At 35.4% G+C, this 20,846-nt stretch overlaps 2 protein-coding genes across 2 annotated transcripts; both read right to left on the reverse strand.

Annotated features, from left to right (window-relative positions):
* Positions 1-821: 821 nt before the first annotated feature.
* Positions 822-3,407, reverse strand: LOC109006077 (clathrin coat assembly protein AP180-like). Its single transcript, XM_018985244.2, has one exon. It carries the CDS (start codon positions 3,249-3,251, stop codon positions 1,266-1,268), a length of 1,986 nt encoding a protein of 661 aa, XP_018840789.1. The 5' UTR covers positions 3,252-3,407; the 3' UTR covers positions 822-1,265.
* A 14,436-nt stretch (positions 3,408-17,843) lies between these two features.
* LOC109006078 (glucan endo-1,3-beta-glucosidase) lies at positions 17,844-20,462 on the reverse strand. The gene is made up of 3 exons (XM_018985245.2): positions 20,235-20,462; positions 18,570-19,898; positions 17,844-18,111 (listed from the first exon to the last, which is right to left on the reverse strand). The coding sequence occupies exons 1-3, from the start codon at positions 20,320-20,322 to the stop codon at positions 18,077-18,079; spliced, it is 1,452 nt and encodes a 483-aa protein (XP_018840790.1). The 5' UTR covers positions 20,323-20,462; the 3' UTR covers positions 17,844-18,076.
* Between the last annotated feature and the right edge of the window lie 384 nt (positions 20,463-20,846).

The following is a 20,846-nucleotide window of genomic DNA, read 5'->3' on the forward strand; positions in this document are numbered from 1 at the left end:
GAGGGTGAGTAGATGATGCAAGGGTTAACAAAAAACAAACACACACCTCTCTTGCACAAAAAGATGGGGTTTCAAAATTCTCGATGTTCATTCTTCTTATACTGTGTTGTTGTCCTAGTCCACCTTGTCGCCCTCTTCCCACCCATTCGGCTCTCTCTCTCTCTCTCTATATATATATATATATAAAACGTTCGCCCACTGTCCAATGACACTGTCTCCAATATATTCGATGTTTAGATAATGAAATAAGATTATAATTTTATAAATAGTAGTAAAATGGTCTGTAAATAATAGTGAAATAATTTGAATTAAAATATTTTATTGAAGGAAAGAGAAAAAATTAAATTAAAATATTATAAAATTAAAATATGATTAGAATATAATTTTTTTTGTTTGAAAGTTTGGAAAATATATAATAATTAGAAGAAAAAGTTAAATATTTGAAATTAAAAAGTTTTTATATTTGTATACTAAAGAAATTATAAAAAATCTTAAGATGATATAAGATGGTTGTGTTCCCAAACAAACCTTAAAAGTAGTGGCATTAGATGAAGCAGGCTCTGAAATTGCTCCCCGGTGGGAGGAGGATGGATTGCCCGGATGATTTTGCCTTACTTGCGCCATAGCATTACCTACCTCATGGACAAAGAATTATGCTACACAAAAACTCCACTCTGTACACCATTTTAAAACAAGTAATTTTATCATTTTACCCTCTTATTTCATCTTTAGAATTTCCATAGACAAATCTCTATTGTTCATTCGAGAATAACTTGTTTTGACCCATTAATCACCCACAGTGGAAAAAACATATATTAGGACAAATTAGACAATTTGATGTAGTTAATTCGATTGTTTGTACATGAGATTCAATTTGATGTATTTTCGATTGTCTGTACATGGGGTTCGCTCTCACTTTTTGTAACTCATTTTTGTATTAATATCCTCGGCCGAAGTCCATATTACAACTTGGGACAACTGGGTATGAGCTCAAGAACCCAGAGAATGTACAATTTGATCAAGACCATTGGCAATGCTCATGAGCGATACAATTTGAAGATCATCGTTCTGTCAGCGAAGTTTTACTCCAATATGAATCAGCATCCGAGGTCGAATATCATAAAGAGGGTAATATGTTTTGAGTTCTCACGTACGTTGCATTAAACACAAATGCAAAGAAGACAGCGGTACTAATTAAAGAAGGTTGATAACTACACCTGTACAATCAAAGACAAATTCACATTCTGCAATTTTTATTTCACAAATCAAGTCATCAGCTTTGCAATGATCTTGTTCTGGTTCTCCAACCATAGCTGTTGCTGATCATGCAGCAGACTTTGTTGATTCATTGACCCATTAGATACATGTGTATAGGCCATAGCAGCTGTGCACGTCTCAAAAGGGTCCTTTTCATTTGGGATTACTGCTGTCGTCTCGTTTGGATTCTTCGTATAAAACGTCGGTGCTTCCTCTGTCTCATTAGAGTTTTGTACCCGAAATGTTGGCGCCACGGTCGTCGTATTGTCAAAATTCTGTGCACTGAATGTTGGCGCTGCCAGTGTCTGATCAATTTGCATGCTAAAAGTTGGCCACGCTGCATACAACGAATCGTTCGCTGCAAAAAATGCTGGTTCATCGGAAGTAGGTGCAGCGGAAATTGTAATTGCCGCAGCTTCTTCTAGAAATGGATTATATTGGTGCTGAGGAAGTGAAGCTAGAAACAACGAGTCCTCCTTCACAACCAAGGGTTCAAATTCGTTGGCCAGGTTTTTAAAAGGTTGCATCTCATGTTGGGTTTGATCTGACTCGAACAAAACGAACTCCCAATTACCATTTATCGGGCAAGCTAATTCTAAACCGGATGTCTCTGAAGTTTCATGTCCTAATTGTTCTTCTTCTTCTTCTTTTTTCTCTTCATGTTTTGGCCAGTCATCGTCCAGACACATGGACTCAAAACATGAATTTGTTCCTTGTTTAAGGGGCAACGAAAAGTTGGAGCCGGAAACGTCAGAACCAATTAAATCCTCTAGGAGAGTAGGCTGTTTCTCGGATTGCTCCTCCGAGTAACACTCTTGCTCAATCAACTCGGTGATCTGCGGGTTTGTCCCAGCGGGTTCTGCAACACCCATAAGATCCTCCAATGTTGTGCAACTCCAACTGCGTTCCGAACGACCTGTCCGTGAAACCCTCTGACCTGATGTTTTTGATTGATCGCATGACAAGCTCTCAGCATTCGAAGTAGGATCATTGAGAGGTGGCCCGGGAAGAAGCAATGGCGTTCGATCATTATGTTTAGGGAAAGATGCTTGATCTTTCAAGAAATCGTGTAATGTCACTACAAGCTCGTCGGATATCTTTTTCACACTAGGATACTCGGAGGTTCTCCCTACCCCAATGTTCTTGCACACATCATAGAAACTAGAAAGTTCTTCGAATTGTTTCGTGGCTTTAACACAAGTTTGAAAGGCATTGACACTAGATTGATATTGCAAACGAAAGAAGCTGTCTAAAAGGAGCGAAAGCCCATCAGAAATATCACGGTAGAGATCAAAACTCTCCTGGACAATTGCGTAAAGCGCAATCAGGACCAACCGGCTGCTCCTGGCTGCACCAGTAGGTCTGGTGCCTATAGCTCTATCAAGCAGACGCTGCCAGCATGAGATTCTATCGAGCAGTATGGCCGGTTTCATGTCATGCATGGATGAGGAAATGAGCCGTCTTCTATGGGGGATGCTATCTCTCTGCCTATTATACGTAAAACGACGTTGAAGCTTCCCGGTGAGAAAGCAATCTAAGCGCTCGTCAAGGTAGAGAGCAAAGGTTCTAACAAAGGCAGTGTAATCCCATGGGCTAGAATTAGAGTCGTCCCGGAAGCTGGAAAGGTTAAAAATCTTTGCACCGCGTCTCATTGCCCGGAGAACTTCCCCTGGGAAATGTGGATCGCCGTCTTGGAAAGTCCGAAGGACGAGTATGAGGGACTTGAGCGCGACGATCCAATTGCGAGTCCTGCCAATGCGTTTCGAAATGGCTTGGGCACAAGCTGATGCGTAGAATTTGTTGGAGGCGATGAGTTCGAGGATGTCAATCACGTAGCGCTCGTCGATGGGGATTTCAACGTGGGTGGTGGCCTTGAGGATCAAGACCTCGAGGTCGACCGCGTTGGTGTTGGAAACCTTGGCAAGGCTAATGCTGGTTTGGTCTTTCACTGCTCCAAGGGCCTTCCTTATCTTCCTCGGCATAGTTGAGGCCATGACTTTTGCAGTACTGCTCCGGTCCACCCCCAAGGGCTATCTGATCAGGAAAGTACGTCAGTACTGATGGCTTGGAATTGTGCAATTGGCTAGTACGAGAGAGACGTACGTGCTTGGATCGAGGGAAAATAAGAGCCTGGGTTGTCTCCCGGGGAAGTTTCTAACAGATTTTTGGCTAGGATTGGATGACGTTTTCTGTTACTTTGGGTGGAGGAGAGTGATTGAAGGCCTTAAAAATCTGGCTTCGTTGTGAACAGGTCAACAACTCTGGCACCTACATCTTGATATCTGGAAAAAGTTGTTAAAAGTAATTAATAAATTAACCAGGTTATGGTGCGTGCATGGAAATCAATTAATGCATGCAGAATTAACGAACCTCTTCTTCCAGGTGATGAGATACAAACTAATAACAATAATAATAATCTAGAAGCTACCACGGTTATTATATATTGTTATATGGTATGTGAAAATATAACCTGGCTAGGTAGAAAAATAAATAAATAAATAAATTTAACCGCTTAATCAGATTCTACAGTGTATATATAGAAAAATAAATAAATAAGTTTGATTAGCTGGACTTCAACTGCTAGTCAAATGCAAAACAATTAAGAAGAAGTACGTTGTATTTTGTTGGGATCCGGGTCCCATGATTTGAGAAAGAAAAATTCTATACACTACACTGTACTATTATCTTATTTTTATCTCATTAAGTATGATGTGATACATTTATTATCATTAAATAATTATTTATTACATACTTCTTTATCATCTAATAATAATTAATGTATTACATATTATTTAATATGATCAAAATAGAATGAACATGTGATATATAGCATTACTCTATTAAATATTTAAAAAACAAAATTTGGCTACAGCCCATGCCCATCTTCCAAAAGCCTTCTTCAAAATCTCAGATCCTACGGCCCTTACTATCATCTACATCTTAGAAAATTAATCTAGATCCTTCTTCAAAGAACAATGATACACAACATCTTAACCTCCACACATCACATAAAATTAAATTATTTATTTATTTATTTATTTTTAATTTTTTTTGAGTTTATTTTTTTAAATTAATTCGATTCTTGTATTCATTATTCATATATTAAATATTTGATAAAAGAAAAAAATAATAAAAATTAAAAAAAGTGTGGTGTGTGAAGGTTTGTGAATAGTAGGAGGTTGTATAGATTTTTTCTTATTCAAAATCTTGGCTAGAGGCCTTCTTCCAGCTTTCTTCCATATCTTTCAAAAGGCACTTCCATCCTAGTTCCTTCTTCAAAATCGTCTGATCTCCACCACATCGTCTCCTCCACCTTAGCGGGAACATCGTCTTTCCTCCACATATTTTTGGGGTTTTCATTTCTGAATGTAATTCTATTGGATTTATTTTTTTGAGTTATTATTATTCAGAAACTGGGTCTTGAGCTCATATGCCCTCTCTGGTATGTGTTTCTTTATTTCTTTTCTATTGCTTTTTGTGTGTTTGGTTTTTGGATGAAAGAAATGACTTTTGATCTGTTTTTTTTTTTTTTCACAAATTGGACTTACAAATCTAAGTCCAACAAAAAAACCTAAGCTATTTTGCTATTTTAGACTTTTAGCTCGTCATAATTCTAATGGTTGTGCATTTGATCCTTCCAAAGAGCTGCATTGTTCGTCCTATTTCACAATCCATACCCCTTTTAGATAAAGATTCAGGAAGATCATTTGGCAACAAACGTGTTCACTTTATGTTTGTTTCAGTTAAATAATCCCCCCTAATGTAAGAGGAAATGATGAAATGTTAATGAAAATACCCACATAAATAATAACCGGGGAACCTCGAACTCGTAGTAGTTGTGGATGCCGGAAATGGAGCTGCAGATTACAGCGGCATGCCAGAAGACCACTGTGCTTGGAGGTTGATGTCGGACTAGAAAACTCACATGAAGACCGTTGCTTTTGGAGGCCAATGTTGCTGGAGAACTCACATGAAAATAAGAAAAAAAATAATAAAAAGTCTCAAAGGCAATGAAAAGTCCCGATGTTGAGGCCGATATCGCTAGAACTCACAGAAAAGAAAAATGCAATGAAAACTGAAAAAGTTACGTTTTGTTCCTCTCCTTTTTTTTTTTTAATTACACGTGGCATGACACATGGCATGCCATGTTGAGCAGGATGGGCGAGCGGGGACTGTAGAAGTACTCTCAAGATTTTCATCTACAAGTTAAGGATTCTCCCAAGGGTAGTGATAGGGTTACTACCCATCTACTATCCAAACATATTTCAAGTTTTTTATTTTTATATCAATTTTTTAAAATATTTTTTTAACATCCTTAATTACTAAGAAAAAATTAAATATATATATAACTTTATTAATACTCACTTCCTTAATCATTAAGTAAAATTAAAAATTAAAAAAAAATCAAATACAAAAAGAGTAGTAAATGGGTAGTAGTAGGATAATAACTCTATCATTATTCTTGTCCCAGGGTATGGTGTCCCCTATCCGTATCTCCTTGACCACTCCATCGCTTGCCACTTTACTTTCTTCTTGCATGCATGCGTTTTTTTACTGTTAGCCCTATTTGGAGAGTGAGTTGACTTGAGATAATTTGTAAATTTAATAATAAGATATTTGAGTTTAGATTAAATGATTTACAAATAATTTGAATAAAATATTTTATGAGATTTAGGAAAATAATTAATTCGTTTGTTTTCACAACTTCTTTCAACTTATCTCATCTAATCATTATAATTTTTTTAAATTCTCACACAAAATAAAATAAACAATTCAATTTTTTCAAATCCTAAAACAAAAATAATATTAAAAAAATATATTCTAACAATATTTTATTCAACATTTAACTTTAATCTCAACTCATTTCATCTATGAAAATATACGAGACTTAAGAGAAAAAGTTGAATAAAAATATTATAAAATTAAAATATTGTTATAATATAATTTTTGTTTTGTGATTTGAAAATGTTGAATTATTTTTTGTGTTTTATTTGGACGTTTGAAAAATTTATAATAATTAGATAATAATTAGATGAAAAAGTTAAAAATTGAAATTAAAAAGTATTTATCTTTGTGATATTTAGATACTAAGATGAGATAAGATAGAAGCATCTTTCTATCCAACCCAAGCCTATATTGACGTGGTGGGTGTGTCAGTCTATCTCACTACATGTGTTCCATTCATGGATTATCTCACCCAACCAACCGAGCTGAATCGTATTATGTAGTCACTTTAGTTTAATTATATAATATCACTGCGTACAATCCATTTAGCAGACCAAGTTGTGCACTCCAGTGACGTGACATTTTTAGGGGTGTAATCGGTCCGGTTCAGTTCGTGGTTACTGATCGAAAATTTTGATCCGTCCTTATTTTGGATCTGACAGAATCGACTACCCCTAAGGACCGGACAGGACCATTTTAGCTATCGGTCCAATCGGTTCAATTCGGTCTATATGAGTTAGGAAATTTTTTTCTTCTTTTCTTTTTTGGTAGATAAAGTAATACATAAATTAATTAAATTACTAAAATCCAAATTAAGTGAGCTCTTTAATGTGAATTATGTAATTAACTCATTAAAAAAATTCATTTTAATTATATTTATGATGTTTATAGTTCCTAACATAGTACTTTAGTAGAGTATGTATCTACATATAATAACATATATTATCATATGAGTTATCTTATAATATATTAGTTAATTGATAACATATATTTTTTTACATTTTATATGATCAATGGTGATAAATTAGAGAAAATTACATAATTAACTTATACAACTACTATATAAATAATATATTATATATTTATATGTAAGTGATTTGGTTTGGTCTGGTCCAAAAAAACCACACCCGGGACCGGACTGAAAAATTGAATTTTGGAGACACCATGGACCAAGACCGAGTAGGGGTGAATTTGATCTAATTCGTCCCAAACCAAAACACTCGGTCTAGTCAGTTTTTTCAGTCTGGATCGAAAAATAAAGAAGAAAACAAAGAAGAAGAAGATGACGGACTAGTTCTGTTTCCCCCAGATCCATTTTTTTCTCGTTCATCTCCCTATTTTCGCACTCCCCATTGTCACCGTTTGTGAGTGGGTCTCTCTCACTCTCGTTCCTCCACCTGTAGTTCGGCTACTCTCCTCCGCCACCCATGTTACGATCTCACATCGACTAAGTATAAGATTGATTGATGGTTTATAAGCTCCTAGGCATCATTTCCTTGTAAGTTAGTTTTTAAGAGTGAGTTCTATCTAATGAGTACATAACAACCCACGTGAACTTCGTCGTCAAATCGACCGGAATTAAGCTCCCCACTCCTCGGCGTCATCTCTAGTTGGTAAGCACATTTCCCCACTAAAATTTTTGGTTGGTCAGAAATTTTTGGTATTCTTGGTTTATTTCTTGAGATTGTTTCATATACGTAGATATATCACTAATTGCATGCTATCTTTGTAATATCTTGGTTTTCTGGATTTTGTAGCTTGAATTTGGTTCTGATTGGCTGCAACGGTATCTATATATGGTAGTTTGATACGGTGATTCTTTTGGTTGCTAAGGAAATATATTTGACCAAGTTAGATTCTACATTTAACGTTAAAAAATGTTTGCATAACGTTGGATTTTTTAGTCATAAAATATCTAATGCTTTTTATCCAACTGGATATTGGGTTAAGTTCCTTTCTAGTTAGTCCAGAAGAAAGGGAAAGTTAATTTTCTTAAGAAAAATCGTGTAGGAAAAGAAGGCAAACTAAGACCAATCCACAGATGGAGACCAATCCACAGATGGAGTTTTGATAGAGCTTGAGCATGGGGATGCACTAGATCAGGTGATGGCTACTCATATTTTCCAGGCCTTCAATTCTATTTATATATGATTTAAAGCCTTTTCTTCACAAGAAAGTTATTGTGTTTTGGCAAATGTAGGCATAGAATGTTGGATTTTTCTGAGTATTGTCACTGTTAGATGGGAAATTTGCAATGGCTTCTGATAATTAATGTAGCATTGATTGAGAAGTATTCTAAATTTTTTAGATCCTTCTGTTTTGACACAGGCAAAACCTGATGCAGGGAAGCTGGTTGTTGCCACCATTGCTCGCACTATTGTTGGCATCCACATCAAATTTCTTCTTGTATGTTGATTTATCCATGGGTGGCCATGCTAGCTCTCTCTTATTTTTATGTTATTGACTGATCAATTAGAATCTTACACTAATATAGTGACTTGGAAGACCAAATCCTCAGCAGCTCATCTTCAATTACCAAGTGGGAGCCCAACTTCTGGTGCAGTTGTGCAAACATCGAGTACCAGTACTGTAAGGGTAATGCCAAAATTGAAAAGAACACAAATATGCTCAATATACTTCCAACTGCATGCCTGATAATAGAAAATGCGAATGGTTGGAAATGGTTGGAATTTTTCTATTGGCAATATTATTTGCTCAAATTGGTATAAAATGTGTTGATATTTTAAATTAAAGCACCTTGGATGGTATGACAACAACAGCTTCTAAAAAAAACATAACTATACCAATTTATGGTTAAATTGCTTGAACTACTACAACATAAGATGATTTTTGTTGTTCTAAAATATTGATGAATATTCTCTAGATGAGGAAAGGGAAAGAGCACGCATCTCCTATAACAACTCCTACCACAAATCCATCAACCCAGATATTTGGAATATTATTTGGAATTTAGTTTCACTGTTTCATTTAATGTCAATATTTATTACTTAAGTTTTGGTTTATTATCATGGTTGGTTTATATCTTAGGTGATACCAAGATCATTTTATCCACATTTCTCAATACTTCCTACTACAAATCCATCAACCAATCCAACAACCTAGGTATTCAGAATATTAATTCAAGTTCAATTAGGTCTCGTTTGGTTACACAATTCAGATGAGATAAGATATTTTAAATAATATTGAGATTTTTGAGTTAAAATAAGATGAGATAGTTTGTAAAAAAATATGTTTAGATAATGAAATGAGATGAGATATTTTCACTTTTTGAAATTTGATAGAAGGGTGGGTCCCTCCAATGATTGAGAATCATTTCATAATTATTGGGTAATAATTATGAATATATTAATAAAAATTAATATTTTTGATTAATTAAAAAATATATCATAAATAAATTTATATCCCAAAATAGCCTATTTTAATGTTGGCCAAAATTACTCTATATTCCCACAAAAAATTAAAATTTCTTTGTTAAAAGATATTATTCTAATTATGATCTATTTATTTTTCTATATATAGGAAATTCGAAATTTTAATTACTAATTATAAATTAGAATAATTTTGATTATTATAATAGATAATTATATGTATTAAAAGTGTGGTAGATATTTTTTTCCATTTTATTAGTTTTGAGTTTCCATATAAAATCCCAAAATGAAGAACTATTCAATACTCCCAAAAATATCAATTTCATTGTGAAAATATATGATTCTAATTATGACTTATTGATTATTCTATCTGTTAGAAAAATTGAAATATTTGTGCCGTAATTATGTATTCCAATAAAATTGAATATTGTACTATAAAATTCTATTTATTGAAAAACTTGAATGTCTTTTTTTCCTCTAATTTTTTCACTGATATTACTACACATCTATGTCATTAATAAATACATTGAAAGCACAAGGATTTTTTTATTGCGGTGGGGGATGCATTGGCTTCACCCGTTACTTGTGAAATGGTGGGTTTACGCATAGGGGAAAAGGCGTGAACATGGAGGAAAAATGGTCTCAAAATGGGATTTAAAAAATAAAAGAAAAGAGGATTGCCGGAATCCAAGAAGAAAATAGTGCTTTTGCACTGTTCACTTAACTTTTTACCATTTATGTTAGTCATTAATTTCAAAACGCAAATGGAGGTTGAAAATGCAGAGATGAAATAAAATCAACTCACTTGGCATATGAATAGGTAGTTGAGACTTGTCGTACAACCCAGATGAGATGTATCTCATCTAGGCATCCAAACCGGGCCCTAATTGTTCTATTAATGTCTATATTTAGTTTTGGTCTTTGGCTTATTATCTTTATTGGGCTATATGTTAGGTGATATCAAGACCATTTTATCTAGATTTCTCAAACTATATACATGGCTGCCATGCACAAATGCCACATGCGTGGTTACCACCCTTTGTTCCTTGTCATGATGCCAACCTATCTCCATGGACTAGTTTGGTGATGAGTTCGTTCTTTAAATAATGTGGTTATTTTTCACCATTCTTATATTGATTTTGTTGCACTTATATCCTTCTGTTCTGATGCTAGAACATAATTATTTTACTAAGACTTGCCAAGAAACTCACAAATGAAACACAAGTAGATAAAGAAAGTCATAAAGAATACAAGATCATTACGTGGTTCGAACCTATTGATCTACATCCACGGCAGTAACAACTAGAAGCCTTATGTGTTTGTTGATGAAGTTTAACAATACAGTTTGTTTCAAGCATATACAACTCTCACATATCACTTCCTCTCTTGATGAGAAAATGTCTCATTCTCTCGAGTTTTTTTCTCTTGCTCTCCTGTATTTTTCTTTCCTTACATAAATTGTATTGCATTACATAATGACTCACAGAGAATTGCTTCTATAGAGTATACAAGCATAATAGAAAACTGCAACCCTCCACCTCAGCACTTGAGTCTTTGGCTGCTTCCTTTTTCTCCACTTGACGTGTGTAGAGTTCTAACTGGTTGTCACTATTTATAATAGATTTAAACATGGATTTTTATTGTTGTAAACTGCAAGGAAATCTTGTATCCCTATTTCACTATTTAATTAGCCCTCTTATGGGTTTAAATTCTGCAAACTTAAGCCATGTGGAAGAAATTCAGGAGACCACAATTGACTCTAGGGAGGCCGAAACTTCATCTATGCCCTCTATGCGTAATAATGTTGAATCCAAAGATGACGATGAGTTCAAGACACAAAATACAGTGCACACTGATGGAGGTGATAGCATTGAGGAGTCCAAGTTGGGGATGGTGTTTAAATCCAAAGAAGAATTAGTTTCTTATCATAAGAAATATAGGAAACAATTCAGTTTCGGGGCAAGTAATCCTCCCTCGCCTTGGGAAGGCATTAGAGGTGAAAGAAAAAAAATCAGTAAACTAGTTTGGTCCAAGATTGGTTCTATTTTTTTCAAAACCGGTCGAAATCGGTCCGAACGGGACCGGATCGGTTTATATATATATATATTAATTTTTTATATTACATAAAATATTTTTATATGATAAAAATATGCTAATTTTTATATATATAATAATAATCTAATAGCATAAAATTAATATAACATTTGATATAACATTATCATTAAAAATTTTAATTTTATAAAATAAAATAAATATAACATAAAATTTTAATCTTCAACATGAACATTTGATCATATGTTATTAATATAAACTATATATATATATATATTAAAAATAAATGTGACATAATAAATTATAATATATATACTTTTTGTTAAATACGTTTCTATACATTTGATTATATATACTCATATAAAAAGTGTACGGAACCATCTTATTATTACTAACATATATGTAACCAAGCATATTATCACTAACATATATAATCAAATATATAAATAAGCTAGACACTAACATATTATCATTAGCATATTATCACTAACATACATAATCAAATATTATATCACTATATGATACTATTATATAGATACACACGCTAATAAAACCGGAAAAATGGACCGAAATTGAGAATTGGTAAAACAAGAAGTATCGATTTAGGGATGTAACCGGTACGGTATCGGTTCTTCAAATCTCAAAACCGGTGTATACTTGTTCGGTTCTAAAATAAATCTAAAACGAAACTGAATCAGACCCGTTACACCTCTAGCAGGCATCTCTTGTCTCATCCAAGTTCACCAGCCTCTTCAATTCCTCGTTCTCGCCTTCACAATAGGCGATTTTTCTAACTTGCCTACCATGGTCAAGAAAGTCATCTTCACCTCGCTCTGGGACATGTAAATCGGGTCTCATACAAGGTGTTTGCTCGCCTAGGTGTTAAACTAATTGAACTCTGCATCTACCGATGCTGCTTTTCTTAGACTATTGGAGTATTTCTCATCTTTTTCCTTCCACTCAACTCTAAGAAGGGTCCATCTCTTTTTGCGGCAGACGGTTCCTCACATCCTCCCCAACTTATAAGGAATTCTCTCTCTCTCTCTCTCTCTCTCTCTCTCTCTCTATGCTTATGCACTAAATCGCACCCAGCCGCCCCGTGTCATTCACGAAGCCACACTATCACCATAATACTCTCCCCAACACTCTCAGTAGCCTCTATACATGCCTTTGATTTTCTTTCATTTTTCTTCTATCTCGCATGTCCTCTCAAATCTATCAATTTTCCTTACGCATACGATTTCTCGCTAGGATTTAGGTCATGATCGACAAAAGCCTCCAAAGTCAGCGTGCGCCTCTCTTTGCCAAGGTATATCTCAATCTATGTCTATTCCTTCATTTGATTTTAGTACTTTCCGCGGTGTATTACTCCATCATTCATACTCGGGTCTAATGTCATTTCTATGGAGATCGAGCAAAAATCAACTCGTGAGTTAACTCGATAGGCACTCGACACACCACTCAAGCGAATCACAAACCCTAGTGTTCACTCGAGCCCTGCTCGATATACCGCTTGAGCCAAGAAGAAGAGAAAATGAGGGAGAAAGGGAGAAAAATAGAATTGAAGGTCCTTATGGGACTCTTCATAAGTATGAGTGTGTACTCCGCGAAGAAAATAAAAATTAGTAGTAAATAATTAAAATTTAGGAAAAATATTATATGTGACTAATATTTCTTCATTACTATTGTCTATTTACATATAATGACATAAATCATCACATGATTTATGATATATTATTAATTGATAGTATATGTTATTAAATATTTTATATAGTCAATGATAATAAATTACATGAAAATTATATCATTAACTTATATAATTACTATATAAAAATAATATATTAAGTTATTAGAAATGTTTTAAATATATATAGTTCGGACTGGTCTGGTCTGGTCCAAAATTTATATACCCTAGGACCAGACCGAACTTCATCGGTCTACTATTTTTGGGATCGAGATTGGCCCCTCCAGTATTCGGTCTGGTCCTATCGGTTTTTCCGGTCTGGACCGAATTTTTTACACCCCTATGTTGGTGTTTGGAGGTCCTCCTAACTTTAATGTTGTAAACTAAGGATGGAGTGGACTTGAAAATGTGGTTGTTTGCTTGAAATATAAAGAGTAAGCATGGACTGTTTGTTTGTTTGACATGTTGGGAGTAAGTATTTTCGACTTGAAAGTATTGGTTGTTTGTCTAACGTGTGTGTGGTGAATGGTTAAGCAAATTTGAGGAGTTTGGGCTAAACTATTGGTATTGTGAATTTTGGAGGTCATTCCTCTGCCGTTATAGAAATCAAGGCACTATGATGGGTTATTTTAATTATGTATTGTTTATGGGCTCGTACTAATCTATAGTTTGGAATCATGGGAATCTGTTAGATAGATTGGTTTTGTGCTTGTGTTGGTTATTAACATCTTAGTGAATAAGTTTTTCGTTTAGGTTGTGATATTGCTAGAGTTCATGTGCAATGCTTAAATAGTACACTTCAAAACCCTCTAGCATGACATTTTATCTCCGCTTCCGTCCCAACCCTACCACGGGTGAAAAACTGTGGCCTCTATTATTATCTTAGTAATAATACATCTATTTCTGGTGCTCCCATTTTATAAACAAAATGGTTTTATGCGTATACACTAGCGCACCGAGTTTAAAAGGGGGAGATTTCAAATTCTGTTTCTGTTCGTTGGTTGTTGGAGTTTACACAACCACACCATGGAGGTTAAACATGAAATATGTTTTGTTAGGATAATGTTCAGTTATGCTTATGTCAAATGACTTCTATATATATATGGTACTATTGTAAATAAATGTTTTCTGAACTATTGCTTTGTTATTTTGGTATTCTGTAACTAGTTCATGTTTATATCTTCATTGCTTATTGAGTTGTTGATATTCATCTACTTATCTTCAATATTTTTTAGATATATTTTATGGTTTAGCTGTGGATCAAGAATACAAAGCGTAAGCGATATTAGTTGAGCGTACTGGAATAAGTTCTAAATGGTACCAGAGATTACTGAAGATTTTTATTCAATAAATTACTTGTCATTTTTTATTGGTATTTTGGAATATTGAAGACTTTATTAAGACTTTGTGGAGTTCTTTATTATCTATGTTGGAGGAGTTCTTGAATGTCTTTGTGGAGAAACGCATATTTTGATTAAAAGAGAATTAAATGTTATAAAGTTGTTTCTTGTATTATTTGTAGTTATATCTATATTATTGAGATGTAACGAGTTATTTGATTTACCGAACAAATTTAAAATCTTATTATCACGTAGAGCAAATTCTATTAGGTAAAGAGGATGGAGAGTAAAAATATTATCTCTCAATTTTTTCTAATATAACTGGTGAAAAATAAACTCGTAGACAACAGTGAGAAACACAATAATACTATAACATGTGATTCTGCAGCAGAGCGGCCAAAGGAAGGGGAGGCAAGAAGAATCTCTGCTCTGCAGCTGAGTCATGAGCTGAGAGTTCTGGACAGAGATGAGGTGGTGCACCATCTATCTATATATCATTGTACATATATATCTCTCATGTCATGTCTAACTTCGGCTGGTTTCGTTTCGTCTCTTTGCTCTATCCTACTATATATTCATATTTTTGCTAAAAATAATTTAGAAATGTTCTGGGTTTGGGACTTTAGACAAGGGTTTGGGAATTTTTTGGCGATGGATTTTCTGTGCACCCATGATCCTTTTCCCTATAACTCAACTCCTCTCCTCCTTTGTTGAATGGCATGTGTTAACAATTTTCTAGTGAACAGTCAATCTGTGAGTGCAGAAGAGGTACATAACATTGGGACTTTAAGAAAAAATTTATTTATTATCTATTTTCTCATCATCTCGTAATGTGATATTAGATGATAAGTTTTAAAATAAAATATAATAAATAATTTTCAATTATTTAATATCACATCATAGGATGAGGATGAGAATTATAATGATAAGTAAATTGATACTCGGAATTTAATTGTTCACTTTTCACAAGAAACACATTGCAACGGATGTAATTGAGAAAGTGGCCCCAATTGCACATGGGATCAACTTTTACAGCAGGAATACAAAAAAATAGTTTCACTTTTGGGTGTGTCATGAATCATTCTCGCTTGAGAATGGAATATATATTTTCATAGGCTGCCTTTTTCCACACTCTCCTCCTTCAGAATTGTTAGGTTCTGGGAAATCACAGATTCAAATCATGTTATGAATTCTTTAAAGACCAACGAAGAAAAAGTGCATCTCATTACACTACCAAATAGTGGAATGGATATGGATGGGGGGGAGATTCTGCATTCACTGTCCAAAATATAAAAAGCGACAATCAATCCGGATCCAATGTAACCTTTTGAAGCAGCATTTATATGAAAAAGTTTTAAGAACTACCTAAGCATGGCCTACAGTTTACCTTTCGCTGTTAACGCATGCATTTTTTGACATAAATGCCGTACACAAAGCCGCAACGTGGGCATTGCCCCCCCTTTAGGACCAGCTCTGATGTAACTAGAAAAGCTCCAGTTCATATGTAAGTTGAAACATCGTTTCCAAGTTGGCAAAAGAAAAGGATTTTGGAGTCTAGAGACCATGAGGACTAAAATCAAGCATGGGCATTGCAGCCCAGAAAATAATTTATCGAGAATGGAGGTAGTGCTTTACTTTTTTTCTTATATATATTATTCAGGTCGGCCGCAATGGTACAGCCGCAAACACTTTCCAACAGGAGAGAAGTATTTAGGTCGGCTGCGATAATAAGGATTGAGTAATGATACCCAACCTCTCAATCTTCATATATTATATTTTTTTAAAATTTTTAATATTTTTTTAATATTTATTTTAAGTTTATTTTTTTAAATTAATTCAATTATTCTATTTATTATTTATATATTAAATATTTGATAAAAGAAAAAATAATAAAATTTAAAAAATTAGTAGTGTGTTGAGAAGTTATATAAATTTTTTCTTATGGGTTACAAAGCAAAAGCTATTTCGATTGAGAAAAGTACTATTTATTCAAGAAAGAAAAAAGTATAATCTTATTAATTATATTTCCATCTTTTTAAATTTTTTCATTCTAAATAACCCAAGGTCTGGTTTGGATGTCTATATGAATCTGAGCTGTATTTTATATTTAATTTGTCTATTTAAATGGCAAAATATAAAATTTTATCATCTCTAATATTTCAACTATTGCTACAGTAAAAATACAGTATCGCTATAATTGATCAGCTACAAAATTTCATCCAGCTCTACACTACTACTAACTATCACATTTTTAATAAATATAATTATCTATTAGAATTTTTTATTTTATTGTAATATTATAATTAGCAAAATATATTTCTAATTTTATAAAATATAGTATAATAAATAAGTCATAATTAAAATAATTTCGTTTAACAAAGAAATGCATTCATATTTGAGAATATTGAAATAATCATGATCAACTATAAAAAATATATATTTTGAAAAAGTCAAAATAATTATGAACTTTTAAAATAATAATAGATATTACTTATTTTTAATATATTCATAATATTTTCCACCCATTAATTACAAATATTTTTCAACAATTGGTGGAATCCAACAATTGGTGGAACCCATCATTTTATCAAATCTTCAAAAAGTTAAAATCATTTCATCTTATTTTACTATTTAAACACTTTTTTACAAAATATATTATTTAATCTCACTATCCAAACGTACTTTTCATAAATCATTTCATCTTTTACCTTAACTTAAAAATCTCATTATTTTTCAAAATATATCATCTCATCTTATTTATCTGCGTAACCAAACAAGAAGACTATTTATCTGCATAACCAAACAAGCCTTAAATGATATTTCTCTCCCAAAGAGAAGACGGTGGTGCACATTTGTAATTGTCTCATTGTCTGTCACCATTAGAGCAAAATAGATAGATGAGAGAGAGGTATTATGCTATTTTATTTTCTGCCTTTTTCTCTATATTATTTATTATGTCCATCGTATATAGCTGAGATATCTTTCCTTTTCCAAGGAGATATTATGATCCACCATATATATATAGATATGATCCACCATAAATATATATATAGCTGAGATATCTTTCCTTTTCCAAGGAGATATTAGGATCCACCATATATTTATAGATATATATATTTATATATATATCTATCCTTTTCCAAGAGAGATGAGATTCTCAGCCTCAAGATAAACTGCAAAACTCGATCGTTCAGGTATTAGAAATCGTCCACTACCCCTCTATCCCTGTTTTGTGGACGTACGAGAGAGATTCACTACAAAAACAACCCGATTTTTCTGGGAGTGCTTCTATTTTCCCAGCTTTTCTCAGCAACATTCAAGGTAACACGAGGAAAGAAAGCAAAAACGTAGGCGGCTTACTACACAACAGATGAAAAGAACACGAGGGAGAGGATATAACAAGTAGAACAAAACACCTTATGAAAGAAGTAGGTGGAAATTAATTACAGATGTATTATAGAGTCCAAAAGTTAAATTAATGTCTAGTGGGCACCAACGTACGACAACCAACAACAGTAAGTACAAAAGAGACCCCCCAAAATAATCTAAAACCCACAAAACTACATTCATAACTACAATTCAACAAAATAAAAATAAAAATTGCTATATCAACCACTAGTACTCCATCTTCAGTATCCAGTGGGGAACTCGCATTTACCAAACCCTGCAAACAGAAGAGAAAACGCACACGCAAAATACCCTTTAGTCAAGAGTAAAAAATAGAAAAGTAAAAGCAAAAGCCAGCCACGAGAAAAAGAGAGCTCAATCATATTTTGATATCCCAAACCAAGGAAAAAACACATCTTTGACAGTTTATGACTTGTCTCTCTCTCTCTTTAGGAACTACTTTCATAGCTCACTCCTTACCGTCTGTAACCTGCATCATCCCAGATTTACAAGCAAAAGATCTCTTTTTGCTCCAATTTTGAACATTAATCCTGAAGTTGGAGTTGAAAAAACATATACTTTCTCGAGCAAAATACCATTATCTAACTATCCAATAAAGCACGCTGCTATAGCTAATCCTAACAATGACTTTCTGTAATGCAAATATTGAAGAAAATAATAATATTAATTGCATAAAAAAACTGTAATAATTAGAGAAATAGATAGAATACGCACTGGGTGGTTGCGTGACCACGTACGCCGCGCCACCAAAGTAGCAAGAACCGCCCGCACGGCCCTTCCTCTGGTAATAACTGTTGAAGGCGAACGAGGCGTGGGCGTTAAGCGTGTTGGGATCGTAACACGTGGAACCCGGCTGGATCGGCCGGCAATCCGCTCCACCCTCGCCACAAGCGAAATCTAGAGCCGCTTGCAGCTTCTCCTTCCCAACCTCACCCTTCGCCACGCACCAAGTATTCCCCGCAGAACTCGTCGACACTCCTCCTGTTCTGCCGCTCACCGGTGGGGTCGTCATTCGTTCTTGGCCGGGTAGCGGTGACCGGTTGTCGTGGTAATTCTTCAACCCCTCCACGGTGAATGGTATGTCGTAGACTTTCTGCTCGTTCGGGTAGAAAAGCCCGTAGTTTCGCTCCGACGTGGGACCGTTTTTCTGGTTCTCGTTGAACAGAGCGAAGAGATAGACGGTCAGATCCGCTTTGGGTCTCAACGGGGTTCCTCCACCAGTCAGGATCCTACGGACCATGTTTCCATTGTAAGCAGCGGCGTTCTGCATCGATGCGCCTATCTCGTTCTCGTCCCCGTCGGAAGGCCAACCTGTCTCCGTTACGACCAGTTTGATGTCGTCGTACTTCAATGCAGACAAGGCGGCAAAAACGGCGTCGATTTGAGCGTCGAATAAGCTGAAGTACCGTAATCCGTTACCGGCGTCCACCACACCCGGATTTTCACGGAACAGAGCGTAGTCCAACGAGATGACGTCGGAGTTTGACTCGTAGGCGAAGAACGGGTACGCGTTCACCATAAGGTATGACCCGGTTTGGCGGAGGAAGTCCAACATGGGTTTGAAAACGGACTCGACTAGTTCGGGTCTGAACGACCCTGCAGAAGATGGATAAGAGTTTTGGAGGGCGCTGAGGGCTATAGGGGAAGAGACTTTGATGGCATTGTTGAGGTTGAGCTTGACTAGAGCGTCGTGGACGTTTTTCATGGCGGGTATGAGGTACCGAGTCGTATTACGTGTGTCCACGAAAACTTCGTTTCCGACGGCAATGGCTTCGATCTGGGTGGAGGGATGGTAGGCGGCAATGTTTCTCTGGACCCATGAGGCGGCAAAGGACTTACTTCTGGCCGCGGCGAAGAGTTGCTCGTTGGGAAGGTCCACGGTCACCTTGATTCCGGATCCGGATAAGGCTTTGAGAACTGCCGGGTCGGTGTCGAAGACCTTGACCCGCTCTAGACCGTGCGATTTGAGAAGCTCCACCACCTTTGTTGCCGAGGGAAGGTTGTTGGCGATTCGGCCATAGTTTACTCCTATGGAACCGGCATCTGCAAAATGTAGAAACATGCGCGTTAAGAAAGCAAAACACTACTCAGAAAACTGTTAAAAGGTGAAAATGGATGAAAGAAAATGCAAAAGGATTTGTTTACTCGTCCTGAAAAACGAAGCAATGAAGCAGTGAGGAAAAAAGAAACAAGAGCTCCAAAAATATATGCCATGTACAACAAGCCATTTTGAAAGAAATGCTTAAAAACTGGCAAATGTAAGACGCCATTTTTCCAAGCAAGCCATTTCGAAGGAAATGCTAAAAAAAACAGAACATTGTTTATAATAATATTTTCCTGGGAACCAAATGGGAAATGAGAAAGCAACTAATTTCAAACCTGAAGATGTGAATATGGAAACGAGCAAGAGGAAGAAGCAAGGCAAAGCAAGGCGCTCCATGCGGTGGTTCTCTGACGAACAGAGCATGAGAGAGGGAGCTCTGTTCTCGGGGTTAGTAAGAACGCTAGGTTTAGAGGGAGCGACGAGTGTGGATCTTTTATGGAGGGGAGAGAGAGAGAGCAGTAGTTAAAGGGGGAATTGAGGGAATCGAGGGGGTAATGAGGTGGGACCCATTTGTCAGACATAAGGCTGAGACCCCACTATATGTGGCTGTGTAAAATTACATCGGTCTCTATTAGGTGCACAAATCTCGAGTATCTCAACCGTTGGATTCGAAGCTCCCCGTGAGACCCACAAGAATGACGGTGGATATACTAGGAGACGTTACAGGTCGTTCGATCAATGGTGTGAGTACCCACGTGGGGCCCTCACAGAAATCGACCGTTCCGTGGGTACTGTTGCCAACGACACTAAAGGAATAAAAGGGAGTTAAAAAAAAAAACAGAGAGAGATATGCGTGGGAGAGTGGGATCATCATCACCATCGAACAACTATTGACTCGTGTGTTTTGTAGGGAGTGAGCTGCCGCTTGATGCTTGATTCTTAGCTGT

Source organism: Juglans regia, chromosome 1 (genome assembly GCF_001411555.2).
Source record: "Juglans regia cultivar Chandler chromosome 1, Walnut 2.0, whole genome shotgun sequence".
Classification (NCBI taxonomy): Eukaryota; Viridiplantae; Streptophyta; class Magnoliopsida; order Fagales; family Juglandaceae; genus Juglans; species Juglans regia.